The 23,806-nt window shown below is 40.9% G+C and overlaps 1 protein-coding gene across 1 annotated transcript; it reads right to left on the reverse strand.

The window, feature by feature from the left end:
* Positions 1-22,394: 22,394 nt before the first annotated feature.
* On the reverse strand, positions 22,395-23,303 carry LOC140478428 (G-protein coupled receptor 55-like). Its single transcript, XM_072571693.1, has one exon. The coding sequence runs from the start codon at positions 23,301-23,303 to the stop codon at positions 22,395-22,397; it is 909 nt and encodes a 302-aa protein (XP_072427794.1).
* Between the last annotated feature and the right edge of the window lie 503 nt (positions 23,304-23,806).

The following is a 23,806-nucleotide window of genomic DNA, read 5'->3' on the forward strand; positions in this document are numbered from 1 at the left end:
GCTGGACTGTTAACATATTGGGAATGGACTCACATAGCTGAAAGATTTCTGCAGCAAAGTAATGAGGGATCCAAGCACCTTCTGAAATGAAATACAAATGATCTTCCCAACTTATAAGCAAATGACCAACAGCAAATAATATGTGACCAGAAGTTGGCAAAAGTGAACTTTTGAGTGCCTCCTAGTGCACACTCTGTCAACAATGACATGCACTTCCAAACCCCATTGATCTTACCTCTGAAATACAATGGAAAACTCTTCATTTTGAGTTGGCTTGTGAAAAAGGAAAGGGGGTGAGATAGGGTTGAACAGGGAGCCATTCTGATCCATGTGAAACTGAAGAGAGAGCCATCACAATCTCAGTGAAACCAAAGAGGATTCTATCCTTGGTAACTGTGCTATGGATTCTGGGTAATCTAAGTTGGAGGATGGGAAAAAGTTGTGGCTGTAAGAGCAGCTGTTTTTGTTTGAGGTATTTTAGGTGTTGGAGGTGTTTTCCTGAATTCTCGGAGCAGCAGTTACTGTTCTATATGCTGTTGCATTGCTTTAGAACTTTGGGGAATACAAAAGATCAAAACAACGGCACTTTGTAAAGGAGGAAGACAGACAAAGGTAGAAACCACATGGTCAGATAAAGAAACACTGACACAGCAGTGAATCCTGCACAGTTACTGCCTTTGCCATTTGAGTTCAAGTATCTCTGGAAATCGGTGTGCATCTAGGAAACATTTACAAACAGTGAACTTGGAGGAACCTGCGTGTGAGAGCTCAAAGCACAGGAGCAAATAAGTGCATAGTTTTTAAGGGTAGCATTTCTATAAATCTAAAATAGTGAGTAGAGTGGGCCCTTTTTTGATTATAAGCTTTAATGAGGTCTGTCCCTTGAATAAACTTTAAAAATATAAAACATAGGTACAATGTTAGCCTGGAGCAGTGTTTTTTAGAGCTTTAAGACTCAATCTGGGTCTGTAGATTGTGAAAGAGCAAAGATTGCCTTTAGTAGAGTGATGTGCTCTTCCTGGGAGTTTAGGGAAAGTTCCATGTTACTTATGATTATGTCTGCAGGAAGTGTCTATTGTTGCGAATCCTATCTGATCACATGCATTGATTGGACCGCTGTTAGAGGCAATGAGGAATTTACAGGAGTTAGGGGGGTGTGATGGATGGCAGTTATAGGAGGGGAGAAAAGCTGCAAGATAGAGTCAAGTAGATGGGTTAACTCCAGGAGGGGTAAGCAGGTAGTACAGGTATCTCCTGTGGCTATCACCATCTCAATCAAGTATTCTCTTTTGGAAAATGTAGGTGGTATGGACTCTCAGGGGAATGGTGCATGAACAGTCACGTTTCTGGTACCAAGAATGGCTTTAATGTAACAAGGCATACGTCGGCTTTCAAGCAATTGATTGTGATGGGGGGACCCTCTAGCCACAGGCACAGACAGACACTTCTGTCAGTGACAGCAAGAAGTCAGAATGGTATGTTACCTCCCCAGTGCCAGGATCGAGGATATTTCGGAGAGGGCAGAATGTTCTCAAAGGGGAAAGGAACCAGCAGGAGGTCATTGTACACATTAGAATTAATGACATAGGAAGGGAAAAGGATGAGATTCTGAAGGGAGAATAATGAAAGTTAGGCAGAAATTTAAATAGGTGGTCCTTGAGAGTAATAATATTTGGATTACTCCCAGTACTATGAGCTAGTGAGGGTACAAATGGAAGATGAATGCATGGCTGAGGAGCTGGTGCAGGGGGAAGGGTTCACATTTTTGGATCCTTGGAATCTCTTCTAGGGTAGAAGTGATGTGTACAAGAAGGACGTATTGCACCTGATTTGGAAGGGGACTAATATACTAGCAGGGAGATTTCCTTGAGATGCTCGAGAGAATTTAAACTAGTAAGGATGGGGAGGGCGGTGGGACCCAGGGAGGCAGTGAGGAAAGAGATCAATCTGAGACTGGTACAGCTGGGAAAAGGACAAGTCAAATTGTCAGAGCAGGCAGGAACAAAGCAGAGAGCAAGGTAGGACTGATAAATTAAACTGCATTTATTTCAATGCAAGGGGCCTAACTTGCAAATGAACTCAGGGCATGGTTAGGAACATAGGACTGGGATATCACAGCAATTACAGAGACGTGCCTCAGGGATGGACAGGACGACAGCTGAATGCTCCAGGATGCAAACGCTACAGAAAGGATAGAAAGGAGAGTGAGAGTGTCATTTTTGATAAATGATGACATTATGGCTGTACTTAGGGAGGATATTCCTGGCAATACATCCAGGGGAGTTATTTGTTTGGAACTGTGAAATAAGAAAGGGATGATCACCTTATTGGGATTGTATAATAGACCTCCCAAAAGTCAATGGGAAATTGAGAAACAGATTTGTAGGGAGATCTCAGTTATCTGTAAGAATAATAGGGTGGTTATGGTAGGGGATTTTAATTTTCCAAATATAGACTGGGACTGCCATAGTGTTAAGGGTTTAGATGGAGAGGAAATAGTGAAATGTGTAAAAGAAAATTATCTGATTCTGTATGTAGATGTACCTACTAGAGAAGGTGCGAAACTTGACCTTGGGAAATAAGACAGGGCAGGTGACTGAGGTGTCAGTGGGGGAGCACTTCGGAGCCAATTACCATAATTCTATTGGTTTTAAAATTATAATGGAAAAGGGTAGACAAAGTTTGAAATTGGAGAAAGGCCAATTTTGACAGCATCAGACAAGAACTTTCAAAATCTGATTGGGGCAAATGTTCACACGAAAGGGATGGCTGGAAAATGGAAAGCCTTCAAAAATGAGATAATGAGAGTCCAGAGAGAGTATATTCCTGTTAGGGTGAAAGGCAAGGTTCACAGGTGTAGGGAATGCTGGATGACCTGAGAAATTGAGGCTTTGGTTAAGAAAAAGGAGCAAGCATATGTCAGACATAGACAGCAGAGATCAAGTGAATCCTTTGAGTATAAAGACAGTAGGAGTATGCTTAAAAGGGATCATGAGATAGCTTTGACAAATCAGGTTAAGGAGAATCCAAAGAGATTCAAAAAATACATTAAGGACAAAGGGGTAACTAGGGAGCGAAGAGGACTCCTAAATGATCAGTAAGGCAGCCTATATGTGGAACTGCAGGAGATGGGGGAGAGACTAAAGAGTATTTTGCCTCAGTATTTACTGTGGAAAAGGACATGGAAGTTATAGAACGTAAGGCAATAGATGGTGACGTCTTGAAAAATGTTTATATTACAGAGGTGTGGTGCAGGATTCTTAAAATGCATAAAGGTGAATAAATCCCCAAGGACCTGATCAGGTGTACCCTAGAACTCTGTGGGAAGCTAGGGAAGTGATTGCTGGGCCCCTTGCTGAGATATTTGTATCATCGATAGTCACAGGTGAGGTGCCAGAAGACTGGAGGTTGACTAATGTGCCACTATTTAAGAAAGGTGGTAAGGAAAAGTCAGGGAACTTTCGACCACTGAGCCTGACCTCAGTGGTAAGCAAGTTGTTGGAGGGAATCCTGAGGGACAAGATTTACATGTACTTGGAAAGGCAAGGGCTGATTAGGAATAGTCAACATGGCTTTGTGTGTGGGAAATCATGTCCCTGTAATTTGAGTTTTTTGAAAAAGCAAGAAAGAGGGTTGATGAGGGCAGAGCAGTAGATGTGATCTCTATGCACTTCATTAAGGCGCTCGACAAGATTCTCCATGGGAGACTGGTTAGCAAGGTTAGATCTCACGGAGTACAGGGATAACTAGCCATTCGGATATAGAACTGGCTCAAAAGTGGAAGACAAAGGTGGTGGTGGAAGATTGCCTTTCAGACTGGAGGCCTGTGAAGGTGCTGGGTCCACTGCTTTTCGTCATTGATTTAAATGGTTTGGATGTGAGTATAAGAGGTATAGTTAGTAAGTTTGCAGATGACAGCAAAATTAGAGGCATAGTGGACAGCAAAGAAGGTTCCCTCAGAGTACAACAGGATCTTGATCAGATCAGCCAATGGGCTTAGAAGCGACAGATGCAGTTTAATTTAGTAAAGTCCAGTAAAGCTGGACTTTGGCCCAGGTGCTTCCATGAAGCAGTGATGTTTTTTCAAATTTGTTCCCCTGAATATGGAGCAGGAGTGGTCCTCTTAATCCTGCACTTAAAGAATATGGTCAGTAAAACGAACAATTATTGTGAGATGTAATCATATAAAGTCACATCTATGGCTGTAGTCGGCAGAAGCATCAATTACCTCATGCTTGGTTAATGGGCATACAAGGGAGGTCAAAATGTGACAAGTAGCATCGAAGGTGAAATGATAAAGCTAACATCCAGATCAAAGAGACATAAATATGCTAGACATGATGAAATAAAAAGTCTCTGCCATATTTTTTCAATGCAATTTCACAGAATTGCTTCCAAACCCATAGTGCTTTGGTACTAAATAGAACATGGTGAGATTCATACACTCAGCAATAAAAGGGTTTAAAAATATGGTTACCAGTAGAAACAATAGGCATAATCTTCTAAGGATCTGAGGGATGTTGGTGAGATGCTTGACAGAATCAGGAAAGAAGTCCAACAATGCCTATTCTCAACATCGAGAGCATCTTTCTCCATCTTTTACACCTTTCACATGCAGTGTTGTGAGATTCTTGCGAGGAGTTGCCAAGTGATGGCAATTAATGTTTGTTAAAGTTTTTGATGGCCAAATCACCTCATTAATATTCAATTTGTGTTCTTGCTAAACTCGCCAAACAAACTAACCATCTGGAAAACCTGACGTGGAAATAGGAGCTCACAGCCTCTTTTGGAAAAGCTCCTCCTCCTTTCCCATGGCCAAGCTGCAGAGCAGGACAAGATCTACAAGCACCAGCCTCATGCGCCCATCCACTTTGAACAGGGAGCCTTCAGAGAGCCAATGCCACCACCCTGGCATCTCTCCAAAGCACTGGCACTGCACCCTGCAAGCCCAATAATCTCTAGCAGGGCACACCAGCAACCAATACTGTTTAGTTACATCTGGTTCAGATATAGCACAGGCACAAGTAGCCAGGCTATGACATGAACTAGACTGTCAACCAGAACCCACCCACCTGATACCTCCCTGTCAGGCCAGGGTGGAGATAAAGGGCCTGACCATCTCTGCAATGGCCTGGATGGAATCGGCAGGAAGCCTGTGTGTGATCCCATCACTGACTGGGTGCCTCCTGGTATTCTCTCCAGGCATGCCACCTGACCCGTTGTGATCTCCAGCATTCTTTTGTTTTAGTGCCTCCTGGTATTGCCCTGTCTACTTGTGAGGATGAGGCATCTGGACTGGAGTCAAGAATCCACATTTCCCTCCTGCCCTGTCTTCGATCTTGAGGGCCAACGGTTGGGGTATTGGAGTGTCAGTGGGCATGACTCTCCAGCATCCCCTGAGGATGCTGGCCCTGTCTCTCCCATGACAACTACTAACCTGTCCTTGGAGCTAGACATACGGTTGCAGGACTAGCTACTTTGCTCCAGCTTTTTAGGCTCTGAGGGCCAGTACACTCTCTGCTGCTGCTGTATTTGTTTCTATGACATCTCTCAAAACCAAAACCACAGTATAATTTCCTGTCAGGGGCTGAGCAGTCCTCTGATGACTTGTGACTGAGGGTGTTTCGACTTGTGGTCACTCTCAATGTGGTCGAGATTAGAGTGGTGCTAGAAAAGCACAGCAGGTCAGGCAACATCCAAGGAACAGGAAAATCGATGTTTCGGCAAAAGCCTTTCATCAAGAATGCGCTGATGAAGAGCTTTTGCCTGAAACATTGATTTTCCTGCTCCTCAGATGCTGCCTGGACCTGCTGTGCTTTACCAGCACCACTCTAATCTCAACTCTGACCTCCAGCATCTGCAGTCCTCACTTTCACCCGCTCTCAATGCGGTGTTCAGCAATCACTGAACTCACACTGATTGCTGGTGTGATTTCCATTCATCTGTCACTGTCAGTGCTGGTGAAGGATGCTGCAGGTGGCTTAGCCAAAGTTCCCTCTGGGGCATCGCCATGGGTGGTTGACATGTCCAGTGGGGCAAGTAGGCAGGTCTCTATTGATGGGTCATACATCTGTATCTCAGTAAAGGTTGAAGGCATCGCAGCCAGTGGTGACAAGTGACATTCTCGGCAAGGCGCTGACACTCTGTTTATATTAAAAATCACACAACACCAGGTTATAGTCCAATACATTTATTTGGAAGTGCAAGCTTTCAGAGTGCTGCTCCTTCTACCTGACAAAGGAGCAGTGCTCCAAAAACTAGTGCTTTCAAATAAACCTGTTGGACTATAACCTGGTGTTGTGCGAATTTTAACTTTGTACACCCCAGTCCAGCACTGGTTCCTCCAAGCTCTGTTTATGGTCAGTGTTTCCAGATATGAATATTTCAATATTCCTGCCTTGAGGGGAAGCTTCATGCTTAAATGTGCCCTACACCATAGTAGAAGCAAAGATCAGAAGAATATTGCTGTGCTGACTTTATAAACATGCATCTTCCAATACTCTCTCTTAAAGTTGTCCAGCCATTAGATGGACCTATAGGGAATGATCAGATATGTCGGGCCTTGTGAGAAAACACCAACACCTCTTCACACATTCCTGCCAAGTCTCTGTTGTTGGATGTTATCTTATTATAGACACACAAGGACAGAATTACTGACAAATGAGCTGAGTTTTTCAATTTGGCTGCAAGCAGATCAGCTGCAGTGCGTGGAGCTGATTTTCTGTTGCTGCAAATGCTCGAAGTCAACACATTACAACCACAAAGTCTGCTCGCATTTCCCACCTGCAAGGAAGTTACAATGCTGTGGTTTTACGACTGACAGCAGTCCCACTGACTTGGGATTGAAAATTCAGACAGACTCTCTATTCTTGATTAATATCCAATGAGTCTTTTCCATCAAATGCACTAACTTCTAAAATCCCCTACTCATATCAGTATACCTGTCAAAGTGTAGTAGGCTGCCTCATGAAGTTAGATCATTCATCAGAGCTCCATGAATTTGTACTTCAGAATTACCTTCACAATGTAAACTTTAACCCCAAACTTTTAGAGCTAACCAATGTTAATTCAGAAAGATTTGAGGCAATTTGGAACACAATGCAGGACAATGTAAAGCAGCTGTTCTTAAATGCAGGAAAAGGTTGTATATTGGCTCTTTAGAATTATAGCCCTGTATGGGATCGTATTTGTAAGTGTTCTGAAGTTGAGTGTCCATAAAATGAAGACCCCTGTTACTTCCGTCAAAAATTGCATGTGTGGGACTATAAAAAGCAGACTTGGGAGAATTGATAATGGGGAATAAGGAAGTGGTAATGAAACTAAACAAATACTTTGGGCAGAATTTTCTCAAGAGTCAATGACAAAACAGACTGGGAAAGTACAGTAAGATTGAATAAGTGAGATTATCTAATCAAGAAAAACATAATTCTGAATTTTCTCTTAAAGTGAGGCCAGATGAGGATCTTGCCAGTAAGCCATGTATTTGCATGTGTTAACATCACATTATTACCTAATCGTGTCCCATTTATATGCAGGTTGTTATTCTTCCAGGTAGCGAGGAGAAACGAGAGAACACCAATTCCCAATGTGAAAATCTTAGCATTTACTTGGGAGTTGTGGCTCTCTGGTGTTTCCATCCCAGCCTCCCTATTGGCCAGTATTCCCCAAAATGTCAGGGCACAATCCATAAGTAATAAGCACCTGCGTTCTCCATCCACAGATGTTGGCACCAGCCTCACCACCTCATCAGAGCTTTATCTCGGACTAACTTATCATACAGTTCACCACTTCGGTACTGCACTTTGGAGTTCCCTGAACCCTGACATTACAATGCTGCTCTCAGTCCACTTCATGCACAGAGACAAGCAATGAATTAAAGTGCCAATATATTTATAAATGTGATATGCCATGCACAGTGAAGTGTCACTTATGCCACTGATGTATCCTAAGAAGTTGGTCTTTTTTTCTTGACCTCCCATTGTATCTGGGTGCAGTCGCTGTGTCTACAGCTCGGATGAAGGGACTCTGCCCGACAGTAGTGCCTGTTTACCTTGGAGCTTTGGGGAGGTGGCTCCTGGGGCATTTATGGGGAGAGGGCTCACACACTCTGAGAGTGCCCTGGCCAGATGCAGGTTCACCCTCCTTAGCCTCAACCTCCACAGTTTTGGGGAGTACAGACAGAGTGGACGTGCTAAGGCTGGGCACCTGCGCCATATTCTGAAAGGAAACTTCTGGAGGTCATGTGTGTGGTTTCCTCTCTGTCTGAGTGCCGAGCCTAGTTTCCTGAGTGCTCCATCCTGTTGTTACTGATCCCCAATGATAAAGTGATGGAGTTCAGATATGTGTACAACTCCAGTAACCACTGAGCATTGAGTTAGATCTGACCCTCCATTGTCAGACTCCATCCTTTCAACAGACACCCAAATACCGGAACAAAAACAGAAGTTGCTGGAGAAACTCAGCAGGCCCAGCAGCATCTGTGGAGAGAAAGCAGAGTTAACGTCTCAAATCACTGACCCTTCTTTGGAACAGACAGAACCCTGGTCACTGGATTTGAAGTATTAACTCTGTGTTTGGTCTCTACAGATGCTGCCAGACTGGTTGAATTTCTCTGGCAATTTCTGTTTTGTTTTAGATTTCCAGCATCCATACTTCCTGTTGTACACAAAATGCTGGAGCTTGTTGGCAGTCCTCTGAGTGGCAGCAATCTGGGACTTTTCTCCCTTGGCCACTTGTGAAGCCGTGCCAGTGATATGCTCATCAGATTGTGCTCCTGAGCCTAATCCAGCTGAAGTGCCCATCAGTCTCCGAGATGCTGGAGGATGCAGTGGATCATGTTATGGACCAGGCCAGACCCTCTCAAAATATTTTAAGTAGGTTAGCCTAGACCCTAACTTTTTCTTTTTTTAAAGGCAGATGTGAAGTGAGTGTTCCAGGTATGAACCAGCTGGTCAAACCACTCGGTTTAAGCCAAACAAATTTTATTTAAACACTATAGTTGTAACACCAACAAAATAAAATGGAATTTAGAATAACTTAGCTATTGGAAAACTTAACCAACCCGGCACAACAACTTCACCAAGGAGCTGATCCAATTCCTGTAACATCCCATGAGCGTACCCCTTAATAGAAGGAAAGTTCAAGCACAGGTTCTGACAGACAGGAAAGATTTCAGAGTGAAAAGTCTGTCAAGAATCATCTGCTGAAGCTTGAAGCCTTTCTCTGGACTGAAGCAGCTTCTCACTGTTGCAAGTAAGCCAAACCACAAAATACCTGAACTGGGAGAACTGGCCACTTCCTGGCTGGCCAGTGTTAAAGTAGACATTTCTGCACCTCTGCATTTACAACCACTCTTGAAAAAAAAACCCAGTGGACAAAATAACCTTTTTGAAGTGACTGCATCATCACAAAGCCTCACTAGTGTGCCTTCTATAGGATCTGTGAGTCCTTCCGATGATATGGAGGAGGTGTTGATGTTCAAAGGAGATGGGTTCTTGCAGTTGAAGGCTGCACAAATGCTGCTGGTGTTACAGAAGAAAAGAGGGGGGAATCATTTGACAAGAAGGATGGAAGCTTGACCATCTTAAGAACATGTAATAATGGTGATAATGGAGAACAATGCAACACTTGACAATGAATCTTACTTGGTCACCACGACTTAAAGATCTCAACATCCCACATGAACAGTCATCATCCTACTGCATGGGCTCAAGGAATCTCTCCTTGTATGGGGTGAGGAAATGATTGTCAGCCACCCTACCACCTGTCTTGGCCTTTCCAACCTTTCAGTGAGCCGTTTTTAACTGGAATGAAACAAAAGGATGGATTGAGGGAGATAAGAGTGGTTGGAGCAGTTAATGTTGCTGCAGTTGGAGAAATGTGATGAGGTCTCCTGAGTGAGTGAATAGGGTGCATTGAGGACAGAAAAGGTTAGTAGTTTGTCGAGCTGGGACTAGTGATGGCTCTTGAAGGAAGCTATCATGTGCAACAGTGAGAGCGGTAGGCCATGAGCCTCAGTAAGACAAGGGTGCTGTGGCCAAGTTAGATAGAGTGTGAGGTTGCAGAGAGAAGATAGTGGTATGCAGGCTTGTAGAGTGCAGAAGATCATTAACATTCTCATGGTATCACTGCATATTCCTCTGATCAGTGGACACCACATCAGTATGGTGACTACTTGAGATCAGGGTGACAGAGCCTGGTGCTGAGGTCTTCTTCATCCATCCTGCTATAATGGCTACCCTTTGCAATATCACTGTCCAGCAGGACTTCCAGTCCATGAAGCAGAGTGTCACTTTGCCTTTCTTAGTCATGTCTTTTGGAATTGTATATGAACACACTAAGGGCAGTTCATGATTTACAGTATCTGAGAAGGCGCGCAGCTGTGGTTTAAGTACCATACTGAAAGGACAATTCTTAGGCCCCTGCTATTCATTATCTATATCAATTATTTCTACATGGGCATTAATTGTATCATTTCGACGTTTGCAGATAACACCAAACCTATTGTAGTAGAAATTGCGAGGAGAACGCAAATACATTTCAAGAGGATTTTGAGTGACTAAGAATCCAAGATGGACGATGGGAAAAATTTCTGGCTGTAACAACTGTTCCTTTTTTGAGGTATTTTAGATGCTGGAGGTGATTTCCTTGAATTCCAGGAGCAGTAATTACTGTTTCATAGGCTGTTGCATTGTTTTGGAACTTTGGAAAAAAAAAGTCAAAACAACAGCAGTTTTAAAAGGGAGAAGACAGACAAAGGAAGCACGTGGTGAGGACAGTGCAGGAGAGAGAGAGAGAACCTGCACAGTTACCGCCTTTGCTGTTTGAATTCATGTATCTCTGGACATTGGAATGCGTCTGGGAAAATTAACTAACAGTGAATTTCACAACTAATCTTGAACTAAGCTGTTTGGGCGAAGTTCACAGCACAGAATCAGATAAGTTAATCGTTGTTTGAAGTGTGTCTAACAGAAAGACTGTAGTAGTGAGTAGAGTGGGTTCTTTCTTGATTATATGTTTTTGGAGATATGTCTCTTGATTAAACTTAAAATATAAGCCAAAACTATTAATTTAACCTGGGGCAGTGTTTTGTAGAGGAATAAGACAGTGTTATTTTCTGGGTCTGTAGATTGTGAAGGAGCAAAAATGGCCTTTAGTACATTGTACTTCTTGTCAGATGTGGGAGTTTACAGAGAGTTTAAGGATTACTGTGAATTATATCTGCCATAAGTGCTGTTGGATGTGAATCTTATCAGACTGAATGGATTGGTTGGAGAGACAGTTGGAAGCAAAGAGGAATTTGCAACAGCAACAGTTTGTGATAGATGGCAGCTATAGAAAGGGGGGATATGTCTCAGATACAGTCACATAAATGGGTTAACTCCAGAAAAGGTAGGAGAGGTAGGTAGCTAGTGCAGGAGTCTTTTGTAGCTATATCCATTTCAAACAGGTATGCTGTTTTGGAAAATGTAGGGGGTGATGGATTATCAGGGGAACGTAGCACAAACAGCCAAGTTTCTGGTATTGAGACTGGCTCTAATGCAACGAGGGGTACGTTAGGTTCCAAGAGATCAATTGTGTTAGGGGATTCTGTAGTCAGAGGTACAGACAGATGTTTTTGTGGCGAGCAGAGAAAAAGCAGAATGGTGTGTGGTTCGCTGGTGCCAGGATGAAGTATGTCTCAGAGAGGGTGCAGGATGTTCCCACAGGGGAGAGGGGCCAGCAGGAGGTCATTGTCCATATTGGAACCAAAGACATAGGAAGGGAAAAGTTTGAGATTCTGAAGGGAGATTACAGAGAGTTACGCAGAAATTTAAAAAGGGGGTCCTCGAGAGTAGTAATATCTGGATTACTCCTGGTGCTAGGAGCTAGTGAGGGCAGGATTAGGAGGAGAGAGCAGATGAATGCATGGCTGAAGAGCTGGTGTATGGGAGAAGGATTCACATTTTTGGATCATTGGAATCTCTTTTGGGATAGAGGTGACCTGTACAAGAAGGACGGATTGCACCTAAATTGGAAGGGGACTAATATACTGGCAGAGAAATTTGCTATAACTGTTCGGGAGGACTTCAACTAGTAAGGTTGGGGGGTGGGACCCAGGGAGATAGTGAGGAAAGAGATCGATCTGAGATGGGTACAGTTGAGAACAGAAGCGAGTCAAACAGTGAGGGCAGGCAGGGACAAGGTAGGAATAATAAACTAAACTGCATTTATTTCAATGCTAGGGGCCTAACAGGGAAAGTAGATGTACTCAGGGCATGGTTAGGAACATGGGAATGGGGTATCATAGTAATTATAGAAATATGGCTCAGGGATGGGCAGGACTGGCAGCTTAATGTTCCAGGATACAAATGCTACAGGAAGGATAGAAAGGGAGGCAAGAGAGGAGGGGGAGTGGCATTTTTGATAAGGGACAGCATTACGGCTGTGCTGAGGGAAGATATTCCCAGAAATACATCCAGGCAAGTTATTTGGGTGGAACTGAAATTAAGAAAGGGATGATCACCTTATTGCGATTGTATTATAGACCCCCCAATAGTCAGAGGGGAATTGAGAAACAAACTTGTAAGGAGATCTCAGCTATCTGTAAGAATAATAGGGTGGTTATGGTAGGGGATTTTAACTTTCCAAACATAGACTAGGACTGCCATAGTGTTGAAGGTTTAGATGGAGAGGAATTTGTTAAGTGTGTACAAGACAATTTTTTGATTCAGTATGTGGATGTACCTACGAGAGAGAAGGTGCAAAACTTGACCTGCTCTTAGGAAATAAGGCAGGGCAGGTGACTGAGGTGTCAGTGGGGGAGCACTTTGGGGCCAGCAGCCATAATTCTATTAAATTTAAAATAGTGATGGAAAAGGATAGAACAAATCTAAAAGTTGAAGTTTTAAATTGGAGAAAGGCCAATTTTGATGGTATTAGGCAAGAACTTTTGAAAGCTGATTGGAGACAGATGTTCGCAGGTAAAGGGATGGCTGGAAAATGGGAAGATTTCAGAAATGAGATAACGAGAATCCAGAGAAAGTATATTCCTGTTAGGGTGAAACGAAAGTCTGGTAGGTATAGGGAATGCTGGATGACTAAAGAAATTGAGGGTTTGGTTAAGAAAAAGAAGGAAGCATGTGTAAAGTATACACAGAATAGATTGAGTGAATCCTTAGAAGAGTATAAAGGCAGTAGGAGTATACTTAAGAGGGAAATCAGGAGTGCAAAAAGGGGACATGAGATAGCTTTGGCAAATAGAATTAAGGAGAATCCAAAGGGTTTTTACAAATACATTAAGAACAAAAGGATAAACTAGGGAGAGAATTAGGCTGCTCAAAGATCAGTAAAGTGGCCTTTGTGTGGAGCCGCAGAAAATGGGGGAGATACTAAATGAATATTTTGCATCAGTATTTATTGTGAAAAAGGATATGGAAGATATAGACTATAGGGAAATAGATGGTGACATCTTGAAAAATGTTCAGATTACAGAGGAGGAAGTGCTGGATGTCTTGAAATGAGTAAAGGTGAATAATTCCCCAGGACCTGACCAGCTAGAGATGTGATTGCTGGGCCTCTTACTGAGATATTTGTATCATTGATAGTCACAGGTAAGGTGCTGGAAGACTGAAGGTTGGCAAATGTGGTGCCACTGTTTAAGAAGGACAAGCCAAGGAATTATAGACCAGTGAACCTGATATCGGTGGTGGGCAAGTTATTGGAGGGAATCCTGAGGGACAGGTTGTACATGTATTTGGAAAGGCAAGGACTGATTAGGGATAGTCAACATGGCTTTGTGCGTGGGAAATGATGTTTCACAAACTTGATTGAGTTTTTTCAGTAAGTAACAAAGATGATTGATGACGGCAGAGCGGTAGATGTGATCTATATGGACTTCAGTAAGGCATTCGACAAGGTTCCCCATGGGAGACTGATTAGCAAGGTTAGATCTCATGGAATACAGGGAGAAGTAGCCATTTGGATACAGAACTGGCTCAAAGGTGGAAGACAGAGGGTGGTGATGGAAGGTTGTTTTTCAGACTGGAGGCCTGTGACCAGTGGAGTGCCACAAGGATCGGTGCTGGGTCCTCTACTTTTTGTCATTTACATAAATGATTTGGATGTGAGCATAAGAGGTACAGTTAGCAAGTTTGCAGATGATACCAAAATTGGAGGTGTAGTGAGCAGCGAAGGGGGTTACCTCAGATTATAAACAGGATCTTAACCAGATGGACCAATGGGCTGCGAAGTGACAGATGGCGTTTAATTTAGATAAATGCGAGGTACTGCATGTTGGGAAAGCAAATCTTAGCAGGACGTATGCACTTAATGGTAAGGTCCTTGGGAGTGTTGCTGAACAAAGAGTCCTTGGAATGCAGGTTCATAGCTCCTTGAAAGTGGAGTTGCAGTAGATAGGATAGTGAAGAAGGCTGAAAAATATATTGCTGGAAAAGCACAGCAGGTCAGGCTGCATCCACGGAGCAGGAGAATCGACATTTTGGGCATAAGCCCTTCTTCAGGCTGACCTGCTGCGCTTTTCCAGCAATACATTTTTCAACTCTGATCTCCAGCATCTACAGTCCTCACTTTCTCCAAGTGAAGAAGGTGTGTGGTACGCTTTCCTTTATTGGTCAGAGTATTGAGTATAGGAGTTGGGAGGTCATGTTGCGGCTGTACAGAACATTGATTCGGCCACTGTTGGAATATTGCGTGCAATTCTGGTCTCCTTCCTATAGGGAAGATATTGTGGAACTTGAAAGGGTTCAGAAAAGATTTACAAGGATGTTGCCAGGGTTGGAGGATTTGAGCTAAAGGGAGAGGTTGAATAGGCTGGGGCTGTTTTCCCTGGAGCGTCGGAGGCTGAGTGGTGACCTTATAGAGGTTTACAAAATTATGAGGGGCATGGATAGGATAAATAGGCAATGTATTTTCCCTGGGGTCGGGGAGTCCAGAACTAGAGGGCATAGGTTTAGGGTGAGAAGAGAAAGATATAAAAGAGACCTAAGGGGCAACGTTTTCACATAGAGGGTGGTACGTGTATGGAATGAGCTGCCAGAGGAAGTGGTGGAGGCTCGTACAATTGCAACATTTAAGAGGCATTTGGATGAGTATATGAATAGGAAGGGTTTGGAAGGATGTGGGCTGGGTGCTGGCAGGTGGGACTAGATTGGGTTGGGATATCTGGTTGGCATGGATGGGTTGGACCGAAGGGTCTGTTTTCCATGCTGTACATCTCTATGACTGTATGACTCTAAGGTGGGCTAATATTGAGCAGATGAAATATAATGTGGAGGAGTGTGAGGTTTTCTACTTTTTTGAGAGAAACTGAATATAAATTATTTCTAAAATGGTGAGAGGCTTAGGGATGTTGAACTTCAAAGAGACTTGGGTGTCCTTGTTCATAAGTCTCTGAATATTAACATGCAAGTAGAGCAAGTGATTAGGAATAAATAGTATTTTGGCCTTTGTCACAATGTTATTTGTGTGTAGGAATACAGGTGTCTTACTGCACTTGTGCAAGATCTTGATGAGACCAAACCTGGAGTTTTGTGCACAGTTTTGATCATCTTACCGAAGGAAATATATGCTTGCCATTGATGGAGTGTAACGAAAGTTCACCAAACTAATTCTGGGAGTGGAGAGATTGTCCTTTGATTACAGTACATGCATTGGGTTTATATTCTCTGGAGTGTCGAGAATGAAAAGTGACATCATTCATACATACAGGATTCTTACAAATACCATCACGATAGATGCAGGAAGGATCTTGCTCCTGACTAGATTGTGGTGCTATGTCTACGATCAGAGAACACAGTCTGAGAATAACAAGTGAGCCATGTAGACTGAGGGAATTCTTCACTCACAGGTTCGAAAGTCTTTGGAATTCTCTATGCCAGAGGGCTGTGGAGGTTCAGCCATTGAGTATATTCAAGACTAAAATTGATTTGTACATAATAAAAACATGTAGGGAGATGTGATAGCTCAGGAAAATGGTGATGAAATAATCAGTTCTGAGAGATCTGAAACCCCACCCAATCTTTAACGATGAATGATTGCACTATTTTGAAATAGATGAAAACTAATTGTAAAAATAACCATTTGAGTCAAACAGGATGCATTTTACCTCGTACTTAAAGCGATCAGTTGCAATGATAACCTTGTCACTTTGCAAAATATAGATACACATCTTAGCTTCAAATATTGTCTTATCAGTAGACTCTTACATTTTGCTACTGGTTTCAGTGGAATTATTCAAAGTATGGAACAGAGCAGAAAAGTGATAAGAGTTTTGCATTTCAGCCATTTCATGTCACCCAAATCTGAACTTGAATTATTGGATTCAATATGTGAATGATCTCACTGAGTAGTAGTATTCTGTACAAATTAGAAACAGTAAATTTCACCACCATACAGCAGACTGACAGCTTTTGTTTTAAACGCTGTGGCAAGATTTTTCACAGACTTCAGAAAGTCATTTAGGGTTTGTCCCCATGCTGTAGAGTTTTAAGTATTAGTGACATCAGTGGCCAGTTCCTAACTCAGAGGCACAGTTGACTTCCAGCTCAGAATTCAGTCAGTCTGGCTTCAGTTAAAGTCATACTTTGGTGAATTGGTGCTATACCTATGTGAGATATTGTATTTTAGGTTATCTTTACTAACTCACCAGCTCACTAAATTTGTTATTATCGGGTTCTCGTTCATTCATTCATAACGCTTTACTAACCCATTGTTTACTAAAACACAGTTTCATTCATTCATTTACAAAACCATGTCTGGTAGTATATTTTACTATTACAATACAGACTAAAATTAAAACACCCCTTTCACCTTAAACCTTTATCAGGCCTATTTCTAGATCGAATGTTACCTCTGAATAGGTGTCAATATAGAAAATAGTACCATTCCTGCCATCATGTCTCCGCGAAACATTATGATATTAATTAGCCCATACCAATTGTCTCTCAGACCTGAATAGATTACAGAACACCAAACAGTTTCCCCAATTAGTATGTACTTGTTAAGTACCTTTTAACTGGGCTGTTATCCCTTTGAGAAACTAACTAGCTTAAGTAAAATTACATGAGTGAATGAAACTCACATGAGCAAATAGTAAACAAATCTCACAACCCAGCTGTGGTAAACAGTTTAATAGCCTTTATTCTTTTATTACATATAGATACAATTTCTAACTTATTTAGAGCATTTAGGCTTAGTATTTTAACCAACATTTACTAACTTAACAGACAAATGGACTAACACCTCTTAATTATGCAAGCAGACCAGACAGAGACTCTTTATCCTTTCAGGCATAGCAGCCAGTATTTCGCACAACGACAGAAGCCCCTCAAACCTTTGTGTACTATAGATAAAACAATTTAACACCATAATAATGGAATTTTAATATCTGCAAGAACTGTGTATAAAAGGGGCAGTGTAAGAACTGAATTTAGGGATTCTATTCCAAACTTGAACTTGTGTACTTGCAGTTGCTGAATAAAGGAAGGCATTTTCGCCAACGATTTCGGTCGTTATTTGAACAGATCCCACATCATGCATAATTAGGTTAGTACTTCCCAGCTTATTTCCACGTATCTCTCCTTGCTATAGCAGTAACTCTTTCAGGTCATTTTGATTTTCCTCTGGAAGGTAACTCAATAACTTATTGCAATGTTTGACAACTTCCTTATTGTCTAATTCAACTTGAGGAATGTCTGATTCCGAATCATCTGAACTTGGTTCTTCCCTCTGTGTTGTAACCTCCTTCCCACTCAAAATACCTTTTGAGCATATTCACATGACACCCTCTGTGAGATTTCTTCCAGTCTGTGGTCCTTATCAAATAGTTCACCTCGTTTAATTTCCTATCGGCTTAATAAGGTCAACTAAACCTTACTTTTAAAATTAAAAATCACACAACACCAGGTTATAGTCTAACAGGTTTAATTGGAAGCACACTAGCTTTCGGAGCAATGCTCCTTCATCAGGTGATAGTGGAGGGCCTGATGAAGTAAGGTTTCAAAGCGTCGTTCTGAAAGCTAGTGTGCTTCCAATTAAACCTATTGGACTATAACCTGGTGTTGTGTGATTTTTAACTTTGTACACCCCAGTCCAACACTGGCATCTCCAAATCATTACTTTTAAAGGTGCAACTATCACTGGAGATAACACTTACACTTTATCTCCAATAGCAAAATTGTGAGTATTTGATATGTTGTCTGCTTCCAGTTTCATTGTACGCTGTGATACTTTTAAATGCTGTGTCAAGTAAACTCCCCCACTCTATTTAACCATTCTCTAAAATTTGACACAGAGGTCTCTGAATTTTGACTTTCCAATTTCTCCTTAATCAATTTTAACAGTCCTCTCACTTCATGCCCAAAAACTAATTCAAATTGACTTGGTCAATTCATTTGGTGCATCTCTGTTCACAAAAAGTGCAAATGGAATTCTGTTATCCAATCGTCTGGATAGTCTTGACTATAAGCCCTCAACATGGTCTTTAATGTCTGATGCCACTTTTCTAGCATTCCCTGTGATTCTAGATGAAATGGAGTAGATTTGAATTGTTTTATTCCTAAGCTGTCCATAACTTCCTTGAGTAATTTTGATGTAAAATTTGACCCTTGATCTGATTGTATCTCTGTGGGTAGTCTATACCTTGTGAAAATTTTGAGTAACTCCTCTACAATCCTTTTAGCTGTGATATTGTATAATGGAATGGCCTCTGTAAATCTAGTGGACGCATCCATTATTGTTAACAAATACTGATTCCCACTTTTTGTTTGAGGTAGGGGTCCTACATAATCAATTATGACACTTGTAAAAGGTTCCTCAAATGCAGGAATAGGTATTAAAGGCGTGGGTTTTATTACTGCCTGTGGTTTTCCAAATACCAGACATGTATGAAATGTCTGGCAAAATTCAACTACATCCTTGTGCAGTCCCAGCCAGTAACAACAGTTTTGTATTTTAGCTTTAGTTATTCTTATCCCTAAATGACCTTGTACTGGTAGTTCATGTGCTACCCGCAACACCTCCTTTCTATAACCGACTGGCAATACGAATTGATGAACTTCTGCCGATTTCCCATCTACCTGAATATGCGATGGTCTCCATTTCTTCATTATATCATCATTTTTAAAATAGTTGTACTCAGGGATACATTCAAATTCTTTTTCCAAGTATGCCTTTTGAATCAGATGTTTCAATTTTTTATCTTTCTGCTGTAATTCACTTAGTTTCTTTGAGCTAAAAATGTTTACTTTGTCAACCATTAGCTCCTGTTTTGTCTCAACCATCTGATCAAACAGGGTCTCTGCTAATTCCACTTCAACTTTCTTACCTGTGCTCTTTGATCTCTCCTGTTTCCACTGGTGACTTTGTGACCTCATTACCACACAATCAGGAAAAATCCCAGGACATAATTCCTGTAATAGCTCAGTTGCCTGATTTTCTAATGGCTTTTCAACCACACTCCTATCTGTGAACCAGCTTTATTGTTAGCAAGGACAAATTGTATCCCTAGAGCTCAGAGTTTGTCCAGTACCACAACTTCTCTACTTTTCACTGGATTCACTGGCCTCACTCTACATAACTGAGTGCTTCTTGTCTCAACATGAATTCCTATTACTTGCACTTTTTCTGGCAATAGTCTTTCTGAGGTACATGTCTCCTCACTTTCAACATCAAAGATTGACATGATCCTGTATCTCTTAGTATTGTAACCATGCTGAACCTGGCCTACACGAGTAAACTTTACCTTCACAAGTATATGGTTTAAAAAGATCTGGGATTTCCTCTTTACAAACCACTGACCAGCTTATACATTCTGGTGCAGCTTTCTAGCCTCCATTGTGCTTTTTGTTACCACTCCAACAAAATTCACCAGCTTATCCTGTTTTTCTCCAACTAGCTTCCCTGTGCTTTTTCTAACCTACCAATACTGTGATTTCATGTGGCCTATTTTATTGCAGTGAAAACACTAGAGCTTTTTAATTTCTTTTTTATTCCCTTCAAGGTTTTCTTTTTACTTTGTGGTCAGTTGTCCTTCACCGAGATTAACTTTTCCCTTACCATGTGAGGATTTCTCTTTTCCCAAATTTCTGTCTTCAGCTGCTAATCTTTCCATTTTATCTCTCCGCTCTTCCACAAGAGATCTCAGTACTTCAGGAAGTAAATTTAAGAGTTCCTCCAAAATAATAATTTCTTTAAGAGCTTCATAGGCTTGCTCTATTTTAAATTCCCTTATCCATTGATCAAAATTACTTTGTTTGATACTTTCAAACTCAGTGTAGTTTGACCAGGGTCCCTTGTTAAATTCCTGAAACACTATCTGTAGGCTTCTGGTACAAGCTCATATGCACTTAAAATGGTTTTCTTCACTTCCTTACACTTCCCCAATACCTCCTCTGATAGTGATACACATACCTCACCGGCTTTACCTATCAGCTTTATTTGGATCAACGAAACCCACATGATCACTGACCACTTTATGTGTTTAGCCACCTTTTCAAATGAGATGAAAAAAACTTCTACATCGTTCTCATCAAACATAAACAATGCTTGGATATATTTAAACAGATTCTCAACCAGACTTTGGCTACCATAGGTTTGCTCATTCTCACTCTCTCCCTCACTAGGCTTATCTTCATCTCCATCCTTTTAAGCTAACTTTCCTGTCTAAGTGCCAATTTCTGAAATTCAAATTCTCTCTCCCTTTTTTCCTTTCCTCTCTGTCTTTTTCTCTTTCTTCCCTCTCCTTTTCTTTTTGTTCTGCTAAAGCAATTCTGTACTTTTCTTTTTGTTCTGATAAGGCCTTTCATTACTTTTCCCTTCTCTCTGCTTTTAATCATAATTCAAACAGTTTCATTTCTTTTTCTCTTTCTTTTTCTTTTACCTCTAACTCTTCAATTGAATTTTAGCCATCTCCAAAGATTCCAATGGTATTTCCAGCAAATTTAAATGCTGAACTACTGCTGTAATTATCTCTCCTTTACTTACAGATGAAGATAACACCAACTACCAAGTCCAGCAGCTTGGCCTTATTTACCTTTCATCAATTCTTCCACCGCCACAAAATGTTTAGTGACTGAAAGAACCATTACTACACCAAGCACTGCTTAAACCAACCGAATTCAACACCTGGAACAAAGGACACTAACACCTGCCACTCACTGCCTTTGAGTCCAACAACCTTAAACTCAAATCAGAACTGCAGAACAAATCCCACAAAAAGCCCCAATCTGTTATGAACCAGGCCCGACCTCTCTCACAACATTTTAAGAAGATAGCCCAGAACCCGACTTTTCCGGTTTTTTGCATAAGCAACAGGACCAGAATGGTTATCAAGTCCTTCACATTTCAGTTGCTGCAAACTGAATGTGGACTCACTGCAGAGGTCATTCTGCATAAGTCATTCAAGAGAGAAGCCAACATGACATTTATAACTTTTATTCCTGGATCTGTTACAAGTTGTAATATTTCCTACCAAGAACATGTTGTAAATATTTCTTCCAACTGTAATTTTACAAGAGTTAAACTTCATAATATATTCATTTTTAAAGTGAATCTCATGTGTACTTAAGATCCATTTAAGTATGAAATTAACAAGGTTTTGCCTTAAAAATGTCAACATAAAATGCAATTTTGAATTTCGCATCAAAAGTTTCCTTTTGCCTTTCTAAATGTATTAAGATGGTCAAAAACAAGTTTTGTGAAGATTTCAAATGTGAAACTTTCAATTGTTACTTCCATGCTACCTTTCAGTTCCCTATTCTTTTCATTAATCTTATCTTTTACTTACGCGCTTTGAACTTTATAATTTCTTCTCTTACCATGTTTCATTCTATCATTATATAGTTAAGGTTAAAACTTCTAATTGCCCTACACTTCTCCTGACTTACCCCGCATACTGAATAATTGATTCTTATTTCAAAAATTTATATTATACATTATCTAAAGTAAGACTGATATAAAGTGAAGTCATGAGTTTTATGGCCTTATTTGACTTTATCTGCACATCAAACCAATTTGAAACAACATAGAAATGTCAGAATAGATGTTTTTCTGTTTGATCTAGACTCAATGTTCACATTGACCTGAGCCCCTATTAAAGTGACGGTGTCAAATCTTAACATCACTTTTGGGCTGCTCATAAAAATCTTGGTAAAATAAATGTTAACATTTTGGGTAGCTGTCCAAAATATAATTAATGTTTTCAACAATTTAAAACTCTGTATCACAACATGGGAAACAATTTTTCATTCTATGCTTGCAGTGGAGTTTATAAAGAGAGAAGTCACATTTTCAGCATACGTAGTTCTCCATTTCATTATTTTAGGCAGTAGATCATTTGAATTAATTCAATCCAGGCAAATGAAGCACAGTTGAATTTTGCAAGTGAACTGTTAAGTCTATAAATTGTCTTTTCTTGGTATCTTAGATTTCCAGAATTCCTTAATGACCAGATAGTAGTACATTCCATCCAGGCAACAGTTAATGGTTGCGAAACACTGAGTGACCTGGAGAAAGTTTCGCAGAGGTACCCAGTATTCAGTTTTACAGTACTGCCTTGCTAAGAAGTACAACAGCATGGCTATGTGAGAAGGTGTAAAACATAAAAGGAAGGTTACCAGATTTGAAGAGACAATATTCAAAGATGTCCTCATGTTCACATCATCTCTTTCTTTATCCACTCTTCGTAATGTTCTGATGATCTGAATACTACAGAAAGACACAGTAACTGCAGAAATTAAAAAGATAATTTCCATACTCACAGGAATGACACCATTTTTCCAAAATTCATCAAATTTTACAAAGCACATTTGCACTGTCTGATTTCTGTCAAGTTGGATGTAATTCGGAATACTTGCAGACCAAATACAAACCCACATCACAGTGCAGACAATGGTGGCTTTCTTTGGTGATCTGAGGGCTTGGGCCAGAAAGGGATGCTTGATAGCGATGTAGCGATCTAGTGAGATCAGTGTTATTAATAGAATCGTCCCATAGGTGTTCACAAAATACAGAGACTCCATAAACTTACAGAATATTGGTCCCAGCTCCCACATTCCATTCATCTGGTCTGCATGGATTTTGAAAGGCAGAGAGAAAAGCAGAAGTAAGTCAGAAAAAATCAAGTTTAACATGTAGATTGTAGATTCGATCAACTTCTTTAACTTGTTGCAGAGTATCCAGAATGCAGCCAAATTAATAATCAGCCCGAGGATGAACGCCGGTATGTGCACCACATGCTGAAAGGTCTTCACGGGTGGAAGGAGCTCTGTCTTGATCGCAATACACAAATTTGCTGAATTTGACATAACTGGTTGTATGTATTGGTTAAAAGATAACCCAGTAAGTTTGCCAATATGTTGGCAAGTGTATGTAAACTTGCTGAGATTTTCTATCTCTTACAAATCCAGGAATGCCAATATTTCCTCAAAACACTGCACCATATGCAAAAGGTAGTGACAATTCTTCACTGACAATACTTGCAGCCATGCTATTTTTGAAATTAGTTCTGAATATTAGGTGAACAGAATCCACCACATCCTGTGTAATCTTCCTGTCAGAATCAGGGGACATCAATAGAAAGTCAAGCTTATTTGAACAGAAACTGGCTGCTTCTCATGATGAATGGGTGAATGTAGACAACAACTATTCTCTGCTCATTCATTTCCTCTAATTGCATGACACTTCACTCTAAATTATTATTTTGAAGCATGAAACAAGTTAAAAGGACATTAGGTCACACATCATGTGTATAGCGCTTAAAATCAAACTCTGCTCTTCCCAGAATCATGATGAAAGTGGAAGGTTTTTT

Source organism: Chiloscyllium punctatum, chromosome 6 (assembly GCF_047496795.1).
Source record: "Chiloscyllium punctatum isolate Juve2018m chromosome 6, sChiPun1.3, whole genome shotgun sequence".
NCBI lineage: Eukaryota > Metazoa > Chordata > Chondrichthyes > Orectolobiformes > Hemiscylliidae > Chiloscyllium > Chiloscyllium punctatum.

Bases quoted from the DNA above. Each gene is read 5' to 3' on its own strand.
- LOC140478428 (XM_072571693.1), bottom strand. From the start codon at position 23,303: ATGTCAAATTCAGCAAATTTGTGTATTGCGATCAAGACAGAGCTCCTT.